We start from the raw sequence: 24,982 nt of genomic DNA, 5'->3' as shown, positions 1-24,982 counted from the left end.
AGTTGAAATATTTAAGAAAAATAATCATCAGTAATCGAACAGACAAAAATTCCTTTTACAAAGTAAATTAGAAATTAGAAAAACTAACATTTTTAACTAAAAAAAGTTACCCTCAGTTTCAAAATTAAACATTACACAGTAATTAGACCTGTCATATTTTTTGGTATGGAAGCAGTTTACCGTAATAATTCAGTAGAAATAGAAATGAGAGTTCTCATAAAAATATACTGGTCTAAAAAAAGACCAAAATACTTATAAATCTACATCAAATAAAGATCTCTATTATGCGAGGATTTTCAGTGATCCAATACCTGTTTATGCAAATGTTAGCTTGCCCAGATATATGTAACTGTTCCTCATCTGACAAAAAATATCAGGTATAGCTTCTCAAAAGTATTGCTGATGGACACATCAGCAATACTTTTGAGAAGCCAGTTGTAAAAATTAAGATATTTCAGATTGTTTGTTCTCCGTAAGTTGACAGATATGTTGCACAGTTGTTACAAAATATGGTTTAAGTTATGAAGAATTTTGTGGCAGGATGTGTATTTTACACCACTTTTTTGTGATAACGTACGTACAAGTTTTTTCAGACCAGTAGAAATTCTTATTTGAATAAACTGAAAGTTGCCTATTTCTTTTTGCGTTTGAAACCTACCCCACTGTATGCCATTTTTTAATCAAATTGTTAAACAGTTTTAAGTAGTGCTTCTTTTTGCTCAGAACTGTGTTCATTATTTTTTTGAACAATTAATGTTCGACAGAATTTATTTTTGGTAGGATTATTTTGTTCCAAGTGAATAGCAAATTTTCATTCTGTACAAATACATAACACACACACACACACACAAATAAACACATAAATAACTGTGCATTATATTAAAATTTTTGTGTTTTGTTGTATTTCAGGGTTGAGCCGGTCTGAAAGTACAATAGACAGTCCATGTTCTGTTAGCAGTAATGTTGTTACCACAGTCAACCAATGGTTGACATCTTTAGGTCTTTCCGATTATGAATCATTGTTTATTAAATATGGTTATGACCATCCTGATTTTATTGTAAGTATTATTAATTAATTAGTTAGTTTAATTTATATATATATATATCTTTTTAATTTTATTTTCATCTTAAATAATTTTAACAAGCAAAAAAAAATTAAACTTGCAAAAATGTTTACTTCAAATAAGAATTTTGGGGTGTTACCCCTAACTGTTCAGAATTATTGGGAAACTAATTTTCAGTTCTGGATAAGATGGAAAACTAGATGTTTTTACAACCTGGTATATCTATAACATCTGAACAATATCAACCTGACATCCTGAAAATTGGAGAATTTGAAATAAGGAAAAAGACAATTGGTAAAACTAAATTTATTAAAGTAGTTAATTATAAAGTTAAACATTGCTAGATATAGTTTCCTTTTCTACGCTATTGTTATTTGTTAATGAGTATTAACTGTATTAATCGATCCATTTAAAATAAGTAATATGAATAAAGGGGTAATATTAGGAAAATTATTTGGCGACCAGTACTCATTGTACACTTTTAATATTTACTTTATTATACAAGTGTTCATAAAGTGATGCAACCTTATGGGAAAATGAGTAGTTACAATAATTATTGAAAGTGGCCTCCATTATGCGATTCACATAATCAAATGCGACGTTGCATGCTCTTAAACAGATGTTGTAACATTTGTTGAGGAATTGCAGTGACATATATATTGTTCAATTACGTTCTGAAATTCAGGAATGGTGTGAGGATGAATTTTGTAGGTAGCATCCTTAAAGTATCCCCACTACAAAAATCAGGAGGGAATAAATCAGGAGATGAAGGTGGCCACAACCCCTTCAAAATCACATGTCCAAAACACTGATCCAAGAAAATCTTAGTGTTGTTTAATGTCTGATCTGTAGCATTGTCCTGCTTAAACCACATGCACTGTAGCCGGTCTGCAGGTTGTTGCACTATCTTTATGTAGTTAGTGCTCACTGTTCACCTTGCCATGAAAGAATGTCATGAAGATTTGTCTTCATGACATTGTACACCAGGCACCCACTTTTTGTCCGTGCAGAGGAGATTCGTTTAGCTGATGCAGATTTTGCGTACACCAGATGTGTAAATTCTGTACATTCACATATCTATCAAGGTGGAATCATACCTTGTCAGACCGAACGTTCATTACACAAATTTGACATACTCATTCTTTTATGATAGATGACATGTGATTCAATCAAGCTTGGTATACTTACGATTTATTTTTATATTTATATTTAGTTAAATTTTTTTTTTAGTTGTACTAATTCATTCGTATTTCTTCCATGTTTCAGAATGGTGTATTAGATGTAAATGATCTCAAGGATATGGGTATAACAAGTGATAAAGACCGTGATATTTTGTTGGAATCGTGTAGAAGTTTACCTTGTAAAGTTCGTGATGCTTTTGTTAATAATAGTATTAGTAACAATGTAACAAATAATAGTGGTAGTAATAACAATAATAATATGGTTATTAAAGATATTCAATTCTCATCGGATGATAGTGATGATGTTAAACGGCAACGATTGGTCGTCGATAATGATAAAGAAAATAGTGTTAGTGATAATGTTTGTGGAAGTGATAATAATAGTAGTAGTGGTGTAGTACGCGGTCCGGTCGATGACTGGTTGTCTCGTTTACAGTTGGATGAGTATTGTGATACGTTTCGAAGGCATTTATATACAGAAATGGAAAAAGTTAGAAGAATTTGGGAGGTCGAATTAACGGCTGTTTTAGAAATTGAAAAACCTGGTCATAGGAAAAGGATATTAGCATCGTTACCACCTTCTGGTAGTAGGGAAAGACAGTCACAGCCTGCTCCTAATCTGGAAGAAATCAATGCTGATCTTAGTCAACTGGTAAGTCTTTTTATTTTATATAATACAGTAATATCATTAGTTTAATTTTATTTATTGTTATTATTTAGCTGATTGTAGTTTAAGGTTTCTTGCTTGTAGGCCTCAAAAAAACAAGCAATTTTCAAAAAATTATAAAATATTAATTAAAATAGATAATATGAATAATATTTGTATGTAATTATATACAATTATTAAATAATAAATAAAAAATTAGTGATGTTTTTTAATCAATTCAAATGCAAAGAGAACTGTCTGAAATCAGGGTATTCCTGAGTGCAATGGTCGATGGTGGAAGAGATAGTTATTGAAGGAATTAACTGAAATTAATAAATTGAGCAGTTTTATGATCTCTAAAATAATATAATTAACTGTTTGCTGAGTTATGGCTACTTAAAGAAAAATATTGTTTTAATTATTTTAAATTTTTGGTTTAATTATTCTAATCTGTAGTAGGCAGAATACATTTTTTAATATTTTAAGCCTAGAAACATGGCTGTAGGATAACTTAGTAGGTGCTGAGGAGTTTCACCAGTTCAGAAAAATTGTTTTGGGAAAAATGCGTGAAAAGTTCACAAGTGTCACAATCACAAATAACATTTATGTTGATTCAATGGCTTGAGGCTTGCGCCGCTTTTGTAAAAAAATATTCCCCAATGTAACATTTCCTACACTTAAATAATGTTTTCAATATATACTATATTTTCCATACAACAAACATGGAGTATGTAATCCAATACTCATACATGTTATCGACCTTGACCTCAATTTCTTTATTGGTTTTTAACTCTTTTTGCCAACGTACTTATAAGTTACTGTTTCATACAATGATTTCCATAATACTCTCTTTTTTAGTTTCATATCCTCGATGTAAATTACTTCCTCTTTTTCCTTTCGCTTTACCAAACGTGCTTAAAAATGTTCTGTAACCTTGAAAATAAAAACAAAAACCATTATTGAGTATCAGTTTCAAACTTACTGAAATAAAACATTTAAAATGTATTTCTCAAAAAATTGTAATAGTCCAATTACATGATCAGTCAGTGGGTAAGCAGGGTTTACTTTACCTTTATAGTAAAAGCTGCCCTTCTTAGAGGAATTGTATCTTTTAATTGCTTAACTAGAGATATATTTCTTTATAAATCCTTGCCTTTATAAGAACCCATCCCTGTAAGGGAAGGCACCTGCCTTGTGACGCTTCCGGTCGCCACACCACCCTCCCTGTTCCTAGACCTGATGGGCTTTAATGGGAGTCGTCTTTCGCCCTCTAACTTTTTACATCTCGTAGTAATAAGCCAGCCCTCATTAGGATGCCACCGATGCAAATGCCTCAATAGACATTTACATCAGTGATTTTAAACTCAGCTTTTGCCTTCGCTGTAGGCTTTGTCCAGATATCTTGAATGTCGTACATCGTTGCATTCTGAACTAACTAACCGAGCTCCCGCGTTGCCATTATACATTATAACATCTCAATTCTCCTCCAATGGAAGAAGATCCTTTCTCATAGCATGTCTGGTCGCTACACCACTTCCACCGTTCCTAGCCAAGAGTGGCTTAATCGAAGTCATCCTTTTTTCCCTCAAACTGATAACATTCCACAGTGCTCAGTCCAGCCTCGTGAGATGCCACCGATGCAGATGCCCCGAGGGATATCTACATCGGTAATTTTGCCTCAATCAAGTTCACCTTTATAACAGCTCAACCTGACCCCTTTAGGGAAAGACACATGTCTTGTGATAATCCACGAGGGGATGGTCACAATCCAGCCCCTCTGTTCCCAGCCCTATTGGAGTGTACCAGAAGTCATCTTTTAAACTCTCTAAACTTGATAACAACACAGTCAATAGTTTGGCCTCTTGTCAGGATGCCACCGATGCAAATGTCTTGGCAGATATTTCCATCTGTGTATATACACAACCTACTATCGCCTTTGTATGGCCTCTTCCAACCATAAAATAACATAATACCCTCAACTACAATAACTCCAAACCCCCAGCTATCGAATTATGGGATCTCGCTTCACAGAAATCTGATCCTGCCTCCTTCCTCTAACACATAAGTTTTACACAAAAACTTTTCCTACAACTAACTTCAATTAGACATACCCAGATCATTACTTGATTGAGTCTTTAAACATAACATAATACTACTTCATATCAACAAATCAAGCGTTGATTGTAACAACGAAAATTTTGCGTTACAATTCTTTACAACAGCACTTTTTTTCTATTAAGCCTTTGGAAGCAGCATAAGGTATTACTTCAGAGAATAAATGAGGATGATATATATGAATGCAAATGAAGTGTAGTCTTGTACAGTCTCATGTCGACGGTTCCTGAGATGTGTGTTTAATTGAAACCCAACCACCAAAGATTACCAGTAGCCGTGATGTAGTTTTCAAATTCATGTAAAAGTAACCGCTTTTACTAGGATTTGAACCTTAGAACTATCGACTTAGAAATCAGCTGATTTGCGAGGACCACCACTGGACCAACCCAGGGGATTTCTTTAAAATAGCTGCAGAATTCTGTACTAAAGGATTTTGCTCTGATTAAAGAAGCTTTGATCCAGCCAAGGAGTCCATAGTTTCATTTCCAGATATAGCCTTTGTCAAAGCAACCACCATTCTGTCAAGTTTTAGATAAATCCTTTTGCGATTAAGCATTTCATTAAATTTTCTTGATTATAGTCTTTTTTTTGGTGCTGGTTTAGCCTCATTTTTATTTTATTGATTTGGACCATGCACGCTTTGTGCTTTCTCACTCTTCAGAACTGTTTATCTCATTTAAAATGTGTTTATTTGCATGCTTTTAGTTAACAACACTCACGTGCAAAGTTCTACAGCCTGAATCCTAAAATTATAAAACCAAAGCTCCTTAATCAAGGTCATCCTAATTTTAATTTAAAATGGCATTTTGACTGTGGTTTTAAATTTTTTTTCAAGTTTTTTATGTTTTTCATTATTTTTATTACTTTTAATTGTTATTAATGTCAGTTTACTGTAAACTGACATTTACAGTAATCTGAACCCTTGCTTGATTTATTTATACCCACATAGTACTTATTAATGACAGATTAGGTTTAGCTATAACTCATTCATTAACCAGTGATTTTTTTGTAATTTTAGTATACAATAGAATATATGCAATAAATTTGTGTACTAGACAAAAATACATTAACAGTTAATTTTGTAAATAATATTTTCAAACTACGCATCCAAAACAACATATTGTAATGATTAAAGTAATTTTACGTAGTAACTGAATATAATGAAGGAAGGCGTTATTGGGAAGGCATTATTTTTTTCTGTACGTGTAATTGAATGTGTAATATAGTGTTGTATTGTATTCTAAATGTCTTTATCACTTTCTTACCTTATTCATTGATTTCCGTTAGCCAGAAGTATTGAATTGTGCGTAGAATTTTTATTAAGGTTTATTACTTGTTTCTATTGGGATATGGCCAATTATGATTATAAATGGTCTCTAACTATATCTCATTCCTTTTTATTTCTCTTTTTGCATTTAACATATCCTTCCGATGGTTTGCCACTCAGTGAAAACCACACAAAAAGAGTTATATTAATGAATAATTTTGTTGTACGATACCCGTCTGGTTTCTGGTAAATGATTCAGTTCAATTATAATTAATCTAGATTTATGATACAATCCAAAGCCAAATAAAATTTAAATTCATTTGAAAACCGATTAGAAGCAACATAAATACTATAAAATGCCTTTTTAATAGTAAATGACAAGGCCAGTGTTTTTAGTTTTTTGAACTAACTGAATTTTATGTTAAAGAATCAAAGATAGTAAATACGACACCAGATTGAAATGAGAGAGGGAAAGAGAAAGAGAGAGACAGGTTAGACTATTAATAAAGTATACTTACACAGTGTAGTAAAATAAAAAAGTAAGTAAATTTCCAAGAGCTCTGGTCTGACCATACGTACATGTTAACTAATGCATGCCTTTTCTTACACATTCAGCACATTCCCTGCGCCTGCGGTATAAAAAAACAGATTGTAAAAAACCAAATTAATGCACACATTATTATTTACACATGTAATTAGCTATTATTGTACGATAAAACTTAACTAACATATTTACATTGTGTGACCACTATATACCGGGTGATTCAAAAAGGATTTTACAACTTTAAAACCTTATAATAATTTACCGATATAACTTACAGGTTCAGTTGAGGACTCATTTCGTAGCAAAACACATAAAGCTTTCACTCAGTGTAGTTATTAAAACCGAATTCGGCCACCAGTGCTGTTAAAAGTGGATGGATACATTTACTGGTGCGGAACCTGCTCGCTTTGTATTTTGGTTTCATGATTTGCAGTCAGCAACTGCCGCAGTTCAATATAATTTTCTTTGAGAGTACGGTAGATAGCCTCATAGCAGGTTTACCGTTTATTAACTTTGGCACCAAACCTTCGTTGAGACAGGTTGTACCTTCTTCCAGACAGAACGGCCCGTTCTTCTTCCAGGACACAACTGTAAATGGTATCGCTTATCTGGACATACTTCAAAATCTTTTAATTCCTCAGTTAGACAATGATAACGCAGATGGACGCCATTACTTTTAGCAAGACGGGGGACCACCTCGGAAGTCCCCGAGATTTTCTTGATAGTAGATAACCCAGATAGGTGGGTCGGTTGTGAAGGCCCCCATTTGTGTGGTCATCTCGCTCCCCATATTTGACCACCCCTAGATTTTTTGTTGTGGAGTTTCATTAAAGATCGAATCTATGTACCTCCTTTGCCTGCTGATTTTATTGAACTAAGACTAAACTGAATTAACTCCTGCGAAAGTAAAGCCCGACTTGCCGGCTACAGTCTGGAATGAAATCGACTTAAGGTGGGATGTATGTCGCATTACAAATGGAAGCCATATCGAATCAAAATGAATTTTTGGTGACAAACTTGATTTGTTTTTCTATGAAATGAGACTTCAAACGAATCTGTAAGGTATCTCAATAAATTTTTATATGCTTTTAAAATTTTGAAGTCGTTTTTCAATGACCAGGGGTTTATATATTCGTAATAACATAAACATAATTAGTAATTTTTTGTGATGAGATATTATATTAATATTTGTAACGTGTGGAAAAATGTAAAGCCTTGGATCTTACAAGGGGAAGGCACATAGGTTCAAATCCATCTTCAATTTTTTTTTCTTTAATTTAAATATATTGATTTATTAATAACTATTGACCTCTGATTGTAAAAAAAAAATTACAATTAAATAATAATAAATAAAAAATCAGAAGTCATTTGTGAAATAAAATTTTATGTACTTTTAAAAAAGTGTATATGTAATTGAATAGGCGTACAAGGAGGTCATATGCCAGCCTCCGTGGCGCGAGTAGTAGCGTCTCGCTCTTTTATCCGGAGGTACCGGGTTCGAATCCCAGTCATGCATGGCATTTTCACACACGCTACAAATCATTCATTTCTTCCTCTGAAGAATGCCTAACGGTAGATCCGGAAGTTAAAAAAAAATGTATGTTTTTATTTACGCGTTACAATCTAAATGCTGTGTAATAACCAACAGTATTGTTAAATAATTTTAAAATCTAAATTAAAAGTTATAAAAAGTCATATGGTGTCCGCATCTGATTTTCTTCTTTTTAATTTATAACTTTTATTTTAAATTTTAAAATTATTTAACAATACTATTGGTTATTACACAGCATTTAGATTGTAACGCGTAAATAAAAACATAAAGTTTAATCAACGATTGATTACAACATCCAAAAAAATGAATTGTACTGGTTTTACTCGCATATAACTTAAAACATTTTAATGTCATAGCTCTAAAACTAAAGATAATAAGAATTTCATTGTTTTAACCAACGTAATTCATTTTTAAAATAAACTTAACGTTGTTTTATGTCGATATACTTGTAAACTTTTGTTTTTCAATTGTTTGATACGTTTATGTAAAAACATTTGATAAAATAATTAGTTTTTATTTAAAAAGTAGTGCTCTATTTTCATCGCTACCTGACTATATCTGGTAAATAAATGTTCAGTATGGAAGATCACACTTCTACACTCAGTATCTGAAATTTATACAACATATTATTTGTTTTTACCATAGGTCCATCGAAATAACTCATTTAGAGGGGAAAAAATTGTTACCTGGACTTTTATTAGTGGAAATTGTAAAGGGGTTTATAATAAACGTAAAAACATATAATTCGTGAGCGGTGTAGGTGGAAGGTTGATTTGTGGTGGGGGGGATGAAAAACTGTATTCTTTAATTTCCGGCGAAAGTTGACATCAAAAAAAATTTGTCGTTAATTAAGACACAGAAAGGTATAATTTCATCATGTTTCGTCAAAATTAAATTATTTCTGCGGAAATAAAAAGTAAAAAAATGAAAATAAATATTTTCGCATATTTCTCGGAAATTCTGAGGTTTTGTTAAAAAATGACCTCTACAAAAGTTGTTGATTTTTGCATGATCTAGAACTTTTGTATTGGAACATTTTTAATTTTTTGTTTTAACCCCACAAATCACCCCTCTACCAACTTCGCTCTCACATTTATTTTTTTTAGTAAAGTTAAGTTTTTTTACCATTTCCACTTATAAAAGTTCAGGTAACAATTTTTTTTTTTAAGTGTAATTTGGTTGGACTACGAGTAATAAATGAATGTTTTATTTATCTCTCATGTAAAGTTTTATTACTTTTTTTTAAAGTATGTTATTTGTTTTTCTACACGATAATGTTTATTTTCAATATGTAATAATAATTTTTCGGTATAGTTTAACATTGCATTTTTATAATCACCGGTTTCAATATTATTTTGTTCCGTATCTTCGAAACTGCTAATTGGTATTGTTCCTATGGTATCACTCTTTGTTCAATATTGGTACCGTAATTGGGTTCTCCTGATAGAAAGTAACCTATTCACATTAAAAAAAATTCGTTAATTTGTACTGACGTTAAATTTGAAATAAAATAATTCGTTATCGGTGAAACAATTTTAAATTCTAAACGGCAGTGAATGAAAGTCAATGTGAATTGATTCTGGAGGTAGACATTTTAGCAGCCAATGTTGTATTATTGCTTTAGGTTAATTAAATTGTATATTAAATAATCTTAAGTATCGTTTGGTTTTCTTATAAATTGATTTTGCGAGTAGTAAGCCACATTGTAACCCGTCATTTGTGAAATAGGATTTTCAGGATGCATAACAGTGTAACTATCAGTAAAGTAAAAATTATAGTAAAAACATTAAAAAAGTGTAAAAAAAAAAAGTTTTCTAGGTCATTTCTCATGGATTTTTTTGAATTGCTCCTAATGTGAGACAATATCTCATATTTGTAATCTTTTTCTACCAAATATGAATGAATAAAAGATGTACAGGTGATTCACGAAGAATGTAACAAACTTTTTAGACATGTTCTATTAGTGAAAATATAAACTTTCGTTAGCGAATATCGGCAGGCGCCTTCAGTCAAATTAAGCCAGACTATAATTCTTATAACCCTAATTAAGAGCTAGTTTAGTTATTTTATATGAAATTTGATCTTTTGAACAATGAACAGTCAAAATTTAAAATAAAAATAAAAAACACATCGGCAAAGCAATTTATTAAACATCTTTAAAACTAATTAAAAAAAATTAATTTTATCAAAATTTTTTGAAATAATTTATTTCATAAGTTGGCAATATTAACAGATTCGAACAATTAAGATTTTCTAAGTCACCTGTGTCTTTCAAAAATAATTTTAACTTTTTAAAGTTAAATATATTTTAATGACCTTTTACTTTACTAGCATCATAGCTATATTGAAAGAAGGAAAGTACTGAAATCAATTAAAAAATAGGGTATGGGTTTTTTGTTGCGTTTCTCGACTTATCATGGCCCAGGAATCCCCAAAAAAAGAAAACCAAAAAAGTGAAGGAGGTTATGTTTGTACTAACGTATGTATGTACGTGCCTTGGTTTGTTTGAAGCTTAATAATTTTTAACTTGATAAACCGATTTTGATGAAATTTTGTATGGAGACTTTTGTATATTGGACAGTTTGTCTGAAAAATTTTGGGGTCAATATCTCCAGGGGGTGGAATAGATAATTTCTTTGAGGTCAATTTTTTCAAAATCTTTTTCTCACTTTATATTAAGCTCAGTACCTGCTTATCTTACTATTTGTAAAAAATCTTTCCCCAAAAATCGAAAAAAGCTATTTTTTTTTTAATTTATTTCATATTTTTTTACCGAATCTTTTTAACGTCTTCTTAGGCATACTAGTAGTACCAGCGACCAAAAAAAGATAAAAAAAAAACTTTGGGTGCAATATTGTGGGTGGGGGAACCGATGAAAGTTTAAAAAATTAAAAAAGTTTTTTTTAAAACTTAAAATTTAAACAAACAATGGTAATTTTACAATAAAACTTCATAAATTACTCCACCCCAAAAAAGAAATCTTAGGTAACTTTTTTTCACGTAAAACTATTTTTCCACTACATAACAATAAATAACCAATACCAGAAACGTATTACAACTTTTTTATTAGATTTTTTCACTTTTCAAATGCGATTGCATATAAAATCCTTAATTTCGCTCAATAATTTGTGTCGTAACGTGTTAGTATAGTATTATTTGATTTTTACACTAGAAATGTGGACTAAATTTTTCGGCTAGCCCCGTAACTCGAAAATGTACGATTTTTTAGGGCTATATTTATTTTATTCTTTCCCTATTGACGAGAGTAATTCCTTACAAAATAATCACAGAAACTTTCTAAAACACTGTGTATGTGTGTGTGTTAATTTTGAAAATTTTACGAACCGATTATGTTTTAAAGAATTATTAAATGATTTGTACATTTTGTTTTTACAAATAAGAATTCCACAAATTTTTCCCCTACAACACCGTGTGTAAAATTATTCATACCAATAAACACTCGAGTTTCATTTTTCATCTCCACGTAATGTTACCTTTTATTTATTTTTTTTATCGCTTACTTCTCCTTAGAGCAAGATCTGCTTTGTGTACGAACACAGCCCCTAAGGAAAATGATAGGGAATTCTCCCCTGTACTTTCTCCGCCATCGTTATGCAGATAATCGTGACCAACATGTTTGACTCCGTGGTTCGACATCACGGGATTTGATACCCCGTTCTGTAATCGCCATGATGTATTCAGGGTTAAGCGTGCCGAAATCTCTCAGGCATGCTGTCATGTATTGTAAGAACTGCTTGCGCTTGAACATCGAGTGTTCTGCAGTGTTCTTCCGCAGTAATGTCACTCCGCGGACGGTGTCATTGTTCCCAATCAAAGGTATGCTTTGAAGCAACCTTGACAGGTCAGGAATCGGGTCAACTCTTTCCCCAGTTCCACTTGTTTGCGGTCCAGTCATCTCGACAGTTCCGGGATTAGTCTCCTCCTGCAGAAATAAAGAGGTTGTTTTTAGATGTTTCCTTAAATCTTTGATGAAAAAAATACTCGTAGCAACATACGAGGTCTGTTCAAAGAAAAACCGAACTTTTTTAACTACCCGCCAACGGAGATATTTAGTGACGTGCGGTTGGCAGTATTGTGTTCCGCATAACCTCCTCTAGAACCACATGTTGTTGGATTGTTGATATATCGTTTAGTTTTTGTGTTATTGTTGTTTGACATGTTTAGGTGTTGTTAGTAGCGATTTTTGTAATGTGTGATTTTTTGATAATTGAACTTTTGCCTCGATGTAGCTTAAAACCCGGTTTTCGTCTCCCGTTACGATCCTTTGCGTGAATATTTCATCGTCATCGGCTTGTTCAAGGAGTTGCCGGCAGTTGTCCCCTCGATGTTCTTTCTGCTGTTCGGTCATCAAACGAGGAACAAATTTTGCTGCAACTCGATGCACGTTGAATTTTCCAATCAAAATGTCATGGCATAATCCAATCGAGATGCTAACCTCTTCACAATCCTTTGATTATGAAAATAACTTTATTCTTCTGTTTTCAAAAACAAAACTTTGATGACTACTGGGATCGAAAATACTCTCGGTGAAAATAGAGGTGAAATAGAGGAGTGTAATTTTTTTATTTGAGTAGGTGGAGGGGAAAGGTTTACCAGTCCCCGTATGCTGGTGCGTAGGGTAGTATCGGGCTTTCACCGACTAAAACCACTCCCCCTCACACAAATTGATGCCGGAACAACCATTAAGGCACAACATCAGCATCATATGTATTCTAACCCGATTTTGACCCGTCTGGTTGTTAACTTAATAATAATATTGTTAATATAATAATATCGATCTCCTTCTGAATACCCATCACTAATTTTACTACCACCTATTCTGTCACTAATTTAATTATTCTATTCACTAATTTTTTTTCCTATCCGTCTGACTTTCGGTTTTACTATAGGTCACGAATATATTGTAAACAGACCAGTACAATTGAGCTGGTTAACGGATTCCTTCCTAGTAAGAAGAAAGTAAGAGAAAATAATTATGAAAGGAATCCATAAAGGATCCTTTTCCTAAGCACAATCGTTCTTTGTAATATTGTCAACGGCACACCTCCAATAGCCGTTGTTCTTTGAGACGGGTTACCGGACCAGAGTAGGAATTTATAGGAAAATATAAGGGAGCCGACGATAATTCTCATGCTTCAACAGTTTAGGAATGTGGCCGGTTCTGCAGTTCATGGTATATAAAACTGCTCGGACAAGGGATAAAGTCGGTAAGAAGCGACTATAAGCGAGCGCCGCGAGTTATGTTCGACGCTATTATCAGTCGCCTTACAGTAATAACATATTAAATGTCAAGCAAACCCAACGGGTTAGTCTAATCGTGAACGCGTCTTCAGCTGATTACGAAGTCGAGATTTCCAGCGTTCAAGTCCTAGTAAAGGCAGTTACTTTTATGCGGATTTTAATACTGGATTGTATATACCGGTGTTTTTTTGATGCTTGGGTTTCAATTAACTACAGATCTCAGGAATGGTCGAACTGAGAATGTACAAGAGTAAAATTTGTTCACCCACACATATCATCCTCATTCATCCTCTGAAGTAATACCTGAACGATATTCCCGAAGGCTAAACAGGAAAAAAAGAGAGACAAAAGAGGGGTGGAGACTACTGAAGTATAAATATGAAGATTTTTTTTGGTGGTTTACTCAAAATTTTGCAAACATAATGCCGCTCAACGTTAAGTTCAGTTCATGTAGGCATGCTTATCTTAACCCATCGGATTGGTCTAGTGGTTAACGCGTCATCCCAAATCAGCTGATTTGGAAGTCGAGAGTTACAGCGTTCAAATCCTAGTAAAGCCAGTTATTTTTACACAGATTTGAATACTAGATCGTGGGTACCGGTGTTCTTTGGTGGTTGGGTTTCAATTAACCACATATCTCAGGAATGGTCGAACTGAGAATGTACAAGACTACACTTCATTTACACTCATACATATATCATCCTCATTCATCCTCTGAAGAATTATCTAAGCGGTAGTTACCGGAGGCTAAACATGAAAAAGAAAGAAAGGATGTCAATTGAACCCACCGGGTTGGTGTAGTGGTTAACGCGTCTTCCCAAATCAGCTGGTTTGGAAGTCGAGAGTTACAGCGTTCAAATCCTAGTAAAGCCAGATATTTTTACATGGATTTGAATGCTAGATCGTGGATACCGGTGTTCTTTGGTGGTTGGGTTTCAATTAACCACATATCTCAGGAATGGTCGAACTGAGAATGTACAAAACTACACTTCATTTACACTCATACATATATCATCCTCATTCATCCTCTGAAGAATTATCTAAAAACGGTAGTTACCGGAGGCTAAACAGGAAAAGAAAGAAAGAAGGCATGCTTATCTTACCCACCGGGTTGGTCTAGTGGTGAACGCGTCTTCCCAAATCTGCTGATTTGGAAGTCGAGAGTTACAGCGTTCAAATCCTAGTAAAGCCAGTTATTTTTACACAGATTTGAATACTAGATCGTGGGTACCGGTGTTCTTTGGTGGTTGGGTTTCAATTAACCACATATCTCAGGAATGGTCGAACTGAGAATGTACAAGACTACACTTCATTTACACTCATACATATATCATCCTCATTCATCCTCTGAAGAATTATCTAAGCGGTAGTTACCGGAGGCTAAACATGAAAAAGAAAGAAAGGATGTCAATTGAACCCACCGGGTTGGTCTAGTGGTTAACGCGTCTTCCCAAATCAGCTGGTTTGGAAGTCGAGAGTTACAGCGTTCAAATCCTAGTAAAGCCAGATATTTTTACATGGATTTGAATGCTAGATCGTGGATACCGGTGTTCTTTGGTGGTTGGGTTTCAATTAACCACATATCTCAGGAAAGGTCGAACTGAGAATGTACAAAACTACACTTCATTTACACTCATACATATATCATCCTCATTCATCCTCTGAAGAATTATCTAAAAACGGTAGTTACCGGAGGCTAAACAGGAAAAGAAAGAAAGAAGGCATGCTTATCTTACCCACCGGGTTGGTCTAGTGGTGAACGCGTCTTCCCAAATCTGCTGATTTGGAAGTCGAGAGTTACAGCGTTCAAGTCCTAGTAAAGCCAGTTATTTTTACATGGATTTGAATGCTAGATCGTGGATAACAAGTGTTCTTTGGTGGTTGGGTTTCAATTAACCGCACATCTCAGGTATGGTCGAACTGGGAATGTACAAGACTACACTTCATTCACACTCATACATATCATCCTCATTCATCCTCTGAAGTATTATGTAAACGGTACTTACCTGAGGCTAAACAGGAAAAAGAAAGTAAAAGTAAGGCATGCTTATCTTACCATTTAAAAAAAAATTGCCCCTAGATTTCCCCTTCCCCATAATTCGAAAAAACTATCTTTTTTATTTTAACAAATTTTTTTAATTGATTTTAATGTCTTCGTAGTAGTGCAGGTGATCCAAATATATATATTGGGAGCATTAATGGGGATGCGGAAGCCGGTTACAGTTTATAAATGTATCTTATTTTAGTTTTTCAAAACTACTTTTTTAGTTTGTTCAAATAATAAACTTTTAATAGTAATTATACAGTAAAATTTCATCATAATTCACCTCCCACCCCCAACCTCCCCCCCCCCAAATAAATCTTAGGTAACAACATTTTGTTGGTTGTACATTTTTTAGTGGAATTTTTTTTTTTTTTTTAGTATTTTTCATTTAACATAGTAAACGCAGAAAATCAAACATTTTTCTCTTAAGGTGATTTTCGAGGTGGAGCCATGAAAAAAAAAATACCGTTTTTTTTTCAAATTTTTAATTTTTTTTTGGTTTATTATCTTTATATTTATATATATATATATAATGAATATATACATACATATAAAGATAATTTTATAATTAAATTTCATTATAGATTACCTCCACCCCAAAAAAAGAAATCTTAGGTAATTTTTTTTTACGTGTAATTATTTTCCCATTATATAATAATAAATAAGCTATACCAGGAAAGTATTACAATTTAGTTATCAGACGTTTTCTTTATTTTCACTTGTAGAACATATCCTGAAATTCTTTCCTTAGTAAGATACGCTGAATATCCAAAATAAATTCTTGGTCTTGATTTTGAAAAAGTTGTTTATTGAAAGTAATTATATTCGAAAATCAATTTTACGTTAATTTTTCTAAATCTTTATTTTTCAGTTCTTTTTTTGCATCTCAGATAAAATACTATTACGGCATAAAATTATATTACTTAAATGGTACGTAATAGTCATTAAAATTTAAAAAAATTAACGTTATTATTGGTTATTTGAACGATAAGAAAAAAAAGAATTAAATTGGAAAATGAAAATAAGTCGTATGTTTAAAATAGTAAAGGAGTTTAAAAAAAACCTAATGTTAGTAAAAGGCATAGGTACAGTATTCCTATAAGACTTTGTTTTCTCAAAGACCTGACCATTTATCTTTGCATTGTTTTGACGCGGCTTAAAATCCGTTTGTGTTTTTTTTTTCAATTTTTTATCTCTGAATAATTATTTGTATTAATTTCAATGAGGGAAAAAATGGGTGAGTATTTCTTGATACTTCTCTACAGATGTTTAAAAAATACGAATTAAAGGTTAATGAAACATTATAGCTTAACACTAGTTTGTATGTGCTGGTGTGCGCGCACGAGCTTGAAATAAGCTTCATGCATGTTTGATAAAGTTAATATTTCACATGATTAAAGGTCGAATCAGAAATCTGTTTACATTTTAGGCTTATATACTAGTATGTTAACATAATACGCTGTTTGTTGATCGTGTCAGGTGTTTCTGCCAGTTTATGAACTTAAGTGAAAGGGTTTCGCTTTTGTTTATATTATATAATATGATCATAAACTTTGCTTATTATCATCGGTGTTTTGGTTTAACATTTTATAGAGGTATTAATAACACAAGTTTTCAAACGAGCATTATCATTATATATGGTGCCAACAGTACGACCTTCACGACTTTCTCTCTCCTTGTCTTTTTTTCTCTCTCTCTTTATATATATATATATATAAATTCTTGTTAATTTTATTTTTAAATTCTGTAATAGAATAACATTTTAATATGGATGTAACTTTGTGAAAAGGATGCATTTAATTTATTTCTTTACCCCATTGATATTACAAGGTGACCCGGGAGATGTTGGGTAAACTTAAGGGACTAACTAAGAACATTAAAGTAAATGGAAAAGTTCATGTGTAGTATCCCATTCATTTTCACTGTGTCCACCATTTTTATATTTTTCACAGTAAAAGTTTGTACCTTAAGAACGGATTGAGATATTTTTTGGAATACATGTACCCAACATCTAACAAATAAACAACTGAAAATATTACTTTTTTATATTGAGTACTGTGTACCTTTGTTTACGTGTTTCGGAACTACTTTATTGTCAAAACTTATTGTACTCGCACTTTTAAATTCTAGTTTACGTTTTGAGGTTTTGTTTGATAAAACCAAAATTTAATTAAAGAAAATGATTACAAGTTTCTTAACGTGAATCCAAGTATACCAATTATGAAAACTGAGGTTAAAATCCGCAAATGGAATTTATCGATAAGACCTATAATAAATTACACGAATTCTCGCGCATATAAATTAGCAAATATATTAAAAGACATGGGAATATTGAAAACCAATATATAGTAAAAAATTCAATTGTAGTAGCAGAAAAATGAAAAAAAATAAGAATAACAGAAGACTGCAGTTGTATATCATTTGACGTAGAAACTTTTTTATATCCATCTATACCGTTAAAAGAAACTATAAAGATTTTAGAAAAGAAAATCAATGAGGAAAAGATAAATCACAAATTGAAAATAGAAATCATTAAAACCTTAGTTCTTCAAAAAATCAATTGAAATTTAATAATAAAATATTTATAAAACGAAGGATGCATTAGACAAGGGTAACCCACGACCAGCGATACTAAGCGAAGTATTCCTACAGAATATGGAAGAAGAGAATGTACCAAATATCATGAAAAATGTTTAGAATATTGTAGTGTGTTCGTTTAGGATATTGAGAGATTGACAATTGAAAATGTTGATAAATTACAATTTATTAGTTTAAGAATATAGAACATTAATAAAATAATACAAATCAATAATAATAAACGACAATCATAAATGAGGATTACATACAAAATAAAATTTAAAGTAAGGTCAGGATTTATTTACTGATAGTTAAATATTAATAACCAGAATTCAGTCCCGTTGACAGAAGACATTATCATGACAGCTAACTTCTATATCTCTAACAACTGGTATTGTATTACTATGAACATAAGATTAGTCTAAAGTTCTTTTACTGCAAATACCTTTGTTGTTCACAAAAATAAACTACCCAAACAATTTCTGAATGAATTCAATATTATATTCCTTCCATTAATTGTCTACAGTCACTCACCTAACAACCTCCTACGGTCTCCCACTATCCTCACGGAATAATTATGTTGAAGCGTGAGAACCAACGTCCGAGTCCGTACATTTTCCCATGAATTCCTACTCTGATCCGGTAATTTTTGTCATGGAACAACATCTGTGATAGGTGTATCTTTGGGCAGTATTACAAACAACAATTGTTAAACGGATCTGTTAGCTTTAGAAAAAGGATTCCTTTTAGTCCCGTTCTGGATTCCTCCCATTATTGTATTTTCTATTCTTAATTGGCAGGAATCCGTTACTCAGATATGGTATACCGGTCTTGTTACAATATATTAAGTACGTGGAGGCACTCTATTAGTAATTAAAATAGATATTTAATAATAATGAAGAAATTATTCTGGAAGAAATGAACAAATTCCGATATACCATTAAATATACGATGGAAAGAGATAAAGACGAAACAAGTTGTATAGATCTAACAATAAAAATAAATAATAATAATAATCTAGATTTTGAGGTATACAGAAAAGAAACATATACAAACAACATCATAGCTTACGATTCGAATCGCCCAATGGAGGAGCATAGATTAGCGGGTACATGACAGATAGACTGCATGAATTACCGTTAAAGAAACCAGCATATAAAAGGGAGTTAAACATTATTTTTCAAATAGCAGAAAATAACGGGTGTAAAAAACAAATGGTCTGAAAAACGATCAGATTAAATGAAATTAAAACAACAGACGATAAAGAAACCTTTAAGTGGAATAAATTAACATTTACTGGGAAAGAAATTTACCCGATTAAACAACTGTTCAGTAAACATAATATAAAAATGGTTATAAATACAAATAATACTTTTAATAGTAATTTAATTTTAAATAGTACTTTTAATTTTTAATAGTAAGATAAAAGAAAAAGATGTGTACAGCAGAGTGGTATATATAAAATGAAATGTAAATACAATGCAACGTACATTGGACAAACGGAAATAGAATTAAAATTGAGATATAACGAACACATGAGATCGTTTAAAAATCAGAAACAAGATTCTAATTATGCAATGGACGTTGACTAAATGCTACATAAAGATTAACAGAAATTTAAAAGTACCAGCACAATAAGTTTTGATAATTTAACAGAAAAGATAATAGTAATTATCTTAACAATGAAAATATTATTTTTGAAAATTCCGAATTTGCAGCCATTTAAATTTTAATTAATTGAAACGTAAATATTAGTTTTTATTGAATTACGTTTTATTAAATAAAATGTTAAACCTTTTATTGTGAACAAAATGAATTTTCATTTGTTCAAACGGGTTAATAAACAACTTAAATATGGCTGAAATTGTTAAAATGAATCGCAAAAATTATGTCTGATAATTCTGTGCCTATTTTCATGCATAATTTTTTTAATCACAAAATTATTTCGTCTCGTATGTTATATTGGATACTTAGTTTTTGTAGTGTTTACAGAGTTTGAGTTCAAATGGTGATACACAAATATATCTAAAGGTTGAAGAATAGACGTCATTACATCAGGAATCACACTTCCCATCAATCAGTTTTCGCTTTACATCATCGGTCGTTTGACTGCTAAAAATCTGTTATTTCGTATGAAATAAAAAAAAAATGCGAAGGACTGCTACCATAATTTACCGACACGTCGTAGAAATTTTCTACCGGTAATTCAGCTTAGTTTTATGTAAATCATTTTAATTCACTGATGTAGGTTTGTAGTCAAAACAAAACAATTTTTATTACCTTTCTAAGTTTAATGTTTACAACATCATCATCGTTATCAGTTAAAATAAAAAATAAAGGAAAAGAAAAAAATCAAATATCCAACTTTAAATAATACAAATCAACTAAATTAAAAGACTTTTAGAATCTGTACGACAGGCAGGATAATGTTGTAAAATCATTCCGAACAAAATGACGCGCTTGGTACGGTACATCGATATATATAGTATATTAAATCAAATTTTTATATAAAATAAATACCGGTAATGGATTTAAACGAATAAACAAACAACTGAATAAATTACAATGCTTAGGCAATTGCGAATTATATACGCGCACTAATTGATAAGGAATGAATGTACGTAGAATTTCCCGTAACATAACAGAAATAGAATTATAAATTATACAACCCAAACGCAGGCATTAATAAATAATGTAATATACTAAACCGATGTAATTTAATTCTCGTGTCCCTACACGATTTAGAAACTAGGAAAACAAGCGAACTATTCTGTAAATACATTACCTCTAAGTAAACAAAATTAGTTGGTTAATAAACAAATCAAAATAATTTTCTCCGCAACATGCAGTTTTTGATAACATTTAAAATTGAATATTGTTTTTCTAATATTACATTTGAATTAGAATACTCGTTTAGATTTATATATCGACAACTAAAAACCAATATTTGTATGTTGCAAACCTGAAATAAATTTTTGTTTGATACACATTAATTTCTGGCTTATCGTTCTCGAATAATTTTTCCTCACACTTTTTTTAAATCAATGGTAGATTAATATATCATTTGTTTGCGAATATATTTTAATCTTATTGTGCATATTTATCGCCGATCCCCAACCTAAATCGTTATGTAATTAAGGTATAACGGAGGCTTCTTTTTAATCTGTACCGGTTATGGTGCCAGTCACTTTTAGTAAGGTTGACATGTATCTGTCATTCTCTGTATTATTTATAGTTGTCTGTGTGGAGAATAGGGTCGGAGTCGTCTGAACTCAAATAGTTGCCAACTGCTTGGTTTTGGTTATTATTCTTCCACCTCTCTCTTCCATCTTTGCAATAAAACAACTGGAGAAGTGTTCCCTCAGGCGGAGCCATTAACATTTTTTTTTTTTAAGACTGTTTTGTATAATTTTATAAGCAGATAACAGTTGTGTATAGAGTTATTCATATTTTCATGAATTTTGTTTTAAAATAAATAAAAAATCCCTTTCGGCACGCCAGAAGGCGGAGGTAAATTTCACCGATTCTAAGTAGGGGATAAAATAGATTTCCATCTTAAAGTTAAGGAAAGCTTCAAATTTACCAAATACGACAACGGTTGCGTGTGAAAAATGTTTCACATGTTTAGCATACGGTAATCCCCATCTTCTTAAAAGTCCAGCAATATTTTGGTCTTCCCTTGCTGTAAGGGTTGGTCATATCAAAACTTGTTTGAGACAAAACTTTTAGGCAATGTTTAGAGGACTAACGATCACTTTAAACCAATTCGATACTGTGCATATTAAGGGAGGTATGATTTTTCTGTCTTCGAAACCCTATTTTTTCCACCCCCTGGGCCAATGATTGGTGATATCAAAAAACTTTACTTGCATAAGTTTTAGGCCCTTATCCAAAGAACAATAGGAACTTTAAACGAATTCGATATTTTACTTAATAGGAAAGTTATAGTGATATTTTGATTTTTCGAAAAATCCCTCCCGTTTCCACCCCCTTGGTTTCGATTTTGTCCATTAATGAACTCGACTGAGATTTTGGGTCGTTATATTTTATGTATCAATTTGAAAGTGATTGGCGCAAAATAATTCTGGCAGTTATCGTCACCACATGAAAGTGAAATATATATATATATATATATAAACTTTTGAACTGACGGTGGTTTTTGGGTCTGGGGATGTGTAACGTGAGGATATGTCGAAATTTTCCCGAAGTCAAATCATGGTATCCATTACAATACGTAGCTTTCTTATGAAATCTACCTAAAAGTTTATTTAAAAAAAATATTATTAAACATTATGCATTGTATCTTTTATTTATGTAACTGTAATATTTATTTTATGAATTAAAAAAAGATTTCTGTTAGAATTAATTGATGTATATATTTTTTAAACGTGTAATGCGTGTTAGTTAGGGAGTGTTCCGTTTGGAAGAGTGCTATTGGTGGTTTGTTGCCATAACTACGGCCAATCCCGATACAGCTACTGGCTTATGCTTGTTCACCTTCACAACTGAAACTTGCGTTTAACTTTAAATAATACGGTAGTATTTCCTACAACGATTTATACCTCGAAAAAATATGGATTTACCTAATTAGTATTTTACCGAATTACAATTACTACTTATGAAGATTTTTCTTCTTAAATTATTGGTCATTCATTTCGATGGAAGTTTTGAGTAAAATGTATTCGATAAAAAAAATGCCGTATTTTATAATCAACTTTTTTCCTAAAGTTTTCGTAATATTATCATCATTTACTTTCCTAGTGAATGTTTTTTCGATTATCCACTTATTTCTCTAATCTTTCTTTCCACAGCATCTTCTAAAACAGTTTCTTTTAATTATCGTTCTTTTCCAGTTCTTGTTTCGTATTTCATGTCTCTTCTAATCGCCCTCACGCTTTCTTTGTCTGCTAGATATTAAAAACTCTTCACGTTTCAAAAGCCTATAACCATTTACCATCTTTTTTTAATACAGAGTGAGCAACATAAAACTGAATTTTCAGGTGGTTACGTATCAGTGTAGTATACGTTTTGTTGCAGCGCAGTATTGTGAATCCAGCTGTGTTTTTGTAAAATGCCTTATTCAATCCAGGAGAGAATAGCTATAGGTAAACCGTATATTCGTTTGAAGAATCACGTCAAGTACTCGCAGAAAAATTTCCGAATGCTTGTATCCCAGCGAAGAGTAGCATACACGATTTAGTTAAAAAAAGGGGCGTACAACAGGTCCGGTTAAAAATGCAAAACGAAATAGGCAACCTTCCGTTAGAACTCCACAGGGCTTTACCGATATCGAAAGGAGAATTACTGCCAGCCCAAAAAAATCAATATGCAAGTTATGCCAACAATCTAGTTTAAAAATACACATGTCGTAATATTCTTCATGAATTAAAATTTAAACCGTACCACGTCGCAACTGAAGGAGACAGAAAAACCGAAACGGCTTGATTATTGCAACTGGCTTCTCGAAAACATTTTTGGTGAACAGATAGACCCGATGGCATATTTCATGCCAGTCGAGACGTGGTTTTATTTATCCGGCCATGTTAATTCGCAGAACATAACCTGAAGGTGAACATTCAACGAGAAATCAACGCAATTGACAACAACGTTTTGTGTCAGATGATTGTCAATGTGATCAGTCGAGCACAAAAGGGCATCGATATCCAGGGTGGTAATTTTGAACATATTTTGGAACAAGAAGGTAAAAAATAAATTTAACATTTAAATTACATTTTTCGCTTTTCTTATTTAATTTATTCGAATCATTCGTAAAATCTCATTTCAACGTAACCTACCTATTCTGCAGCGGTTACTTAATGGGTACGGTTTTGTGTTGTTCACCCCGTATTATCCATACAACAAACTTTCCAATCAAAGCCAATTATCATTATTTTCTCCCTTAGTATTTCTGGTAATATTGTTTATTGTTTCACTGAACTTTCTGTTTTTTTGTAAAAGAGTTTTTTGGTATGCCAATCCTGATCTTTTATAGCATTCTCATGCTTCTCTTGTTCTTTGTGACCTCTGTTTCTTTGTTTTCTGTATATCTATTTATCTGTCTCGTACTTAGTTTCATTTTTTACTGATGTTTTAGCAACATTTGGAGCGTGTTAATAAATTAGGATCTTTTCATGTGTTTTTCCTTTTATGTATATTCTCCCCCCCCCTCCACTATAAAATTTACAAATCAAATGATTGTTATTTTATTAATATTATTATTTTGTTTATAGAAAACTAACATACAACAATTAAAAGAAGAGATAAGAGTAAAATTACCAGCAGCACAAAACACTACCTCAACCGGGACTGGAGCTGGTACGGGTACAGCAAGTAATACGGGAACGCTTAGGCACAGTCATAAAAAGAATAGACCAGCGCCACCACCGCCACCAGGGGCAGTCGCTAGCGATTTAGAAATAAGAGCCCCGTCTGAATTACTGGTCGGTGTACCTGCAACTTTGACGACTCAATGGAGACATAGACCACACGCTTTATTAGCTGGACACGTCACCTACGTCGCTTCGGTAAGTTTTTTTTTTCTTTATATGTATTGTGTTTAATCAATAGACTTTATACTTAAATGTATGGCATGTTTTTAGTGTGACCAGATATTGAACGAATGAACTGATCCCGATGAACGTAGGACCGTTCGCATTAATAATTCAGTTTTAAGTGAACTTCGATGAGCGAGTTTATATAACTTATGTATACGAACAAGAAAATTGAACTT

At 32.2% G+C, this 24,982-nt stretch overlaps 1 protein-coding gene across 1 annotated transcript in view; it reads left to right on the top strand.

Moving 5' to 3' along the window:
- The window catches only part of LOC142331990 (ankyrin repeat and SAM domain-containing protein 1A-like), a 313,191-nt gene that overhangs the window by 272,302 nt on the left and 15,907 nt on the right, over window positions 1–24,982 (top strand). Inside the window, exons 12-14 of the mRNA XM_075378041.1 lie at window positions 910–1,058; window positions 2,331–2,897; window positions 24,483–24,776. Coding sequence (XP_075234156.1) covers window positions 910–1,058; window positions 2,331–2,897; window positions 24,483–24,776 — 1,010 coding nt within the window. The remainder of the gene's footprint in view (window positions 1–909; window positions 1,059–2,330; window positions 2,898–24,482; window positions 24,777–24,982) is intronic.

This window comes from Lycorma delicatula, chromosome 11, assembly GCF_047948215.1.
Source record: "Lycorma delicatula isolate Av1 chromosome 11, ASM4794821v1, whole genome shotgun sequence".
In the NCBI taxonomy this organism is placed as follows: domain Eukaryota; kingdom Metazoa; phylum Arthropoda; class Insecta; order Hemiptera; family Fulgoridae; genus Lycorma; species Lycorma delicatula.
This window is presented reverse-complemented; position numbering and strand designations above follow the sequence as displayed.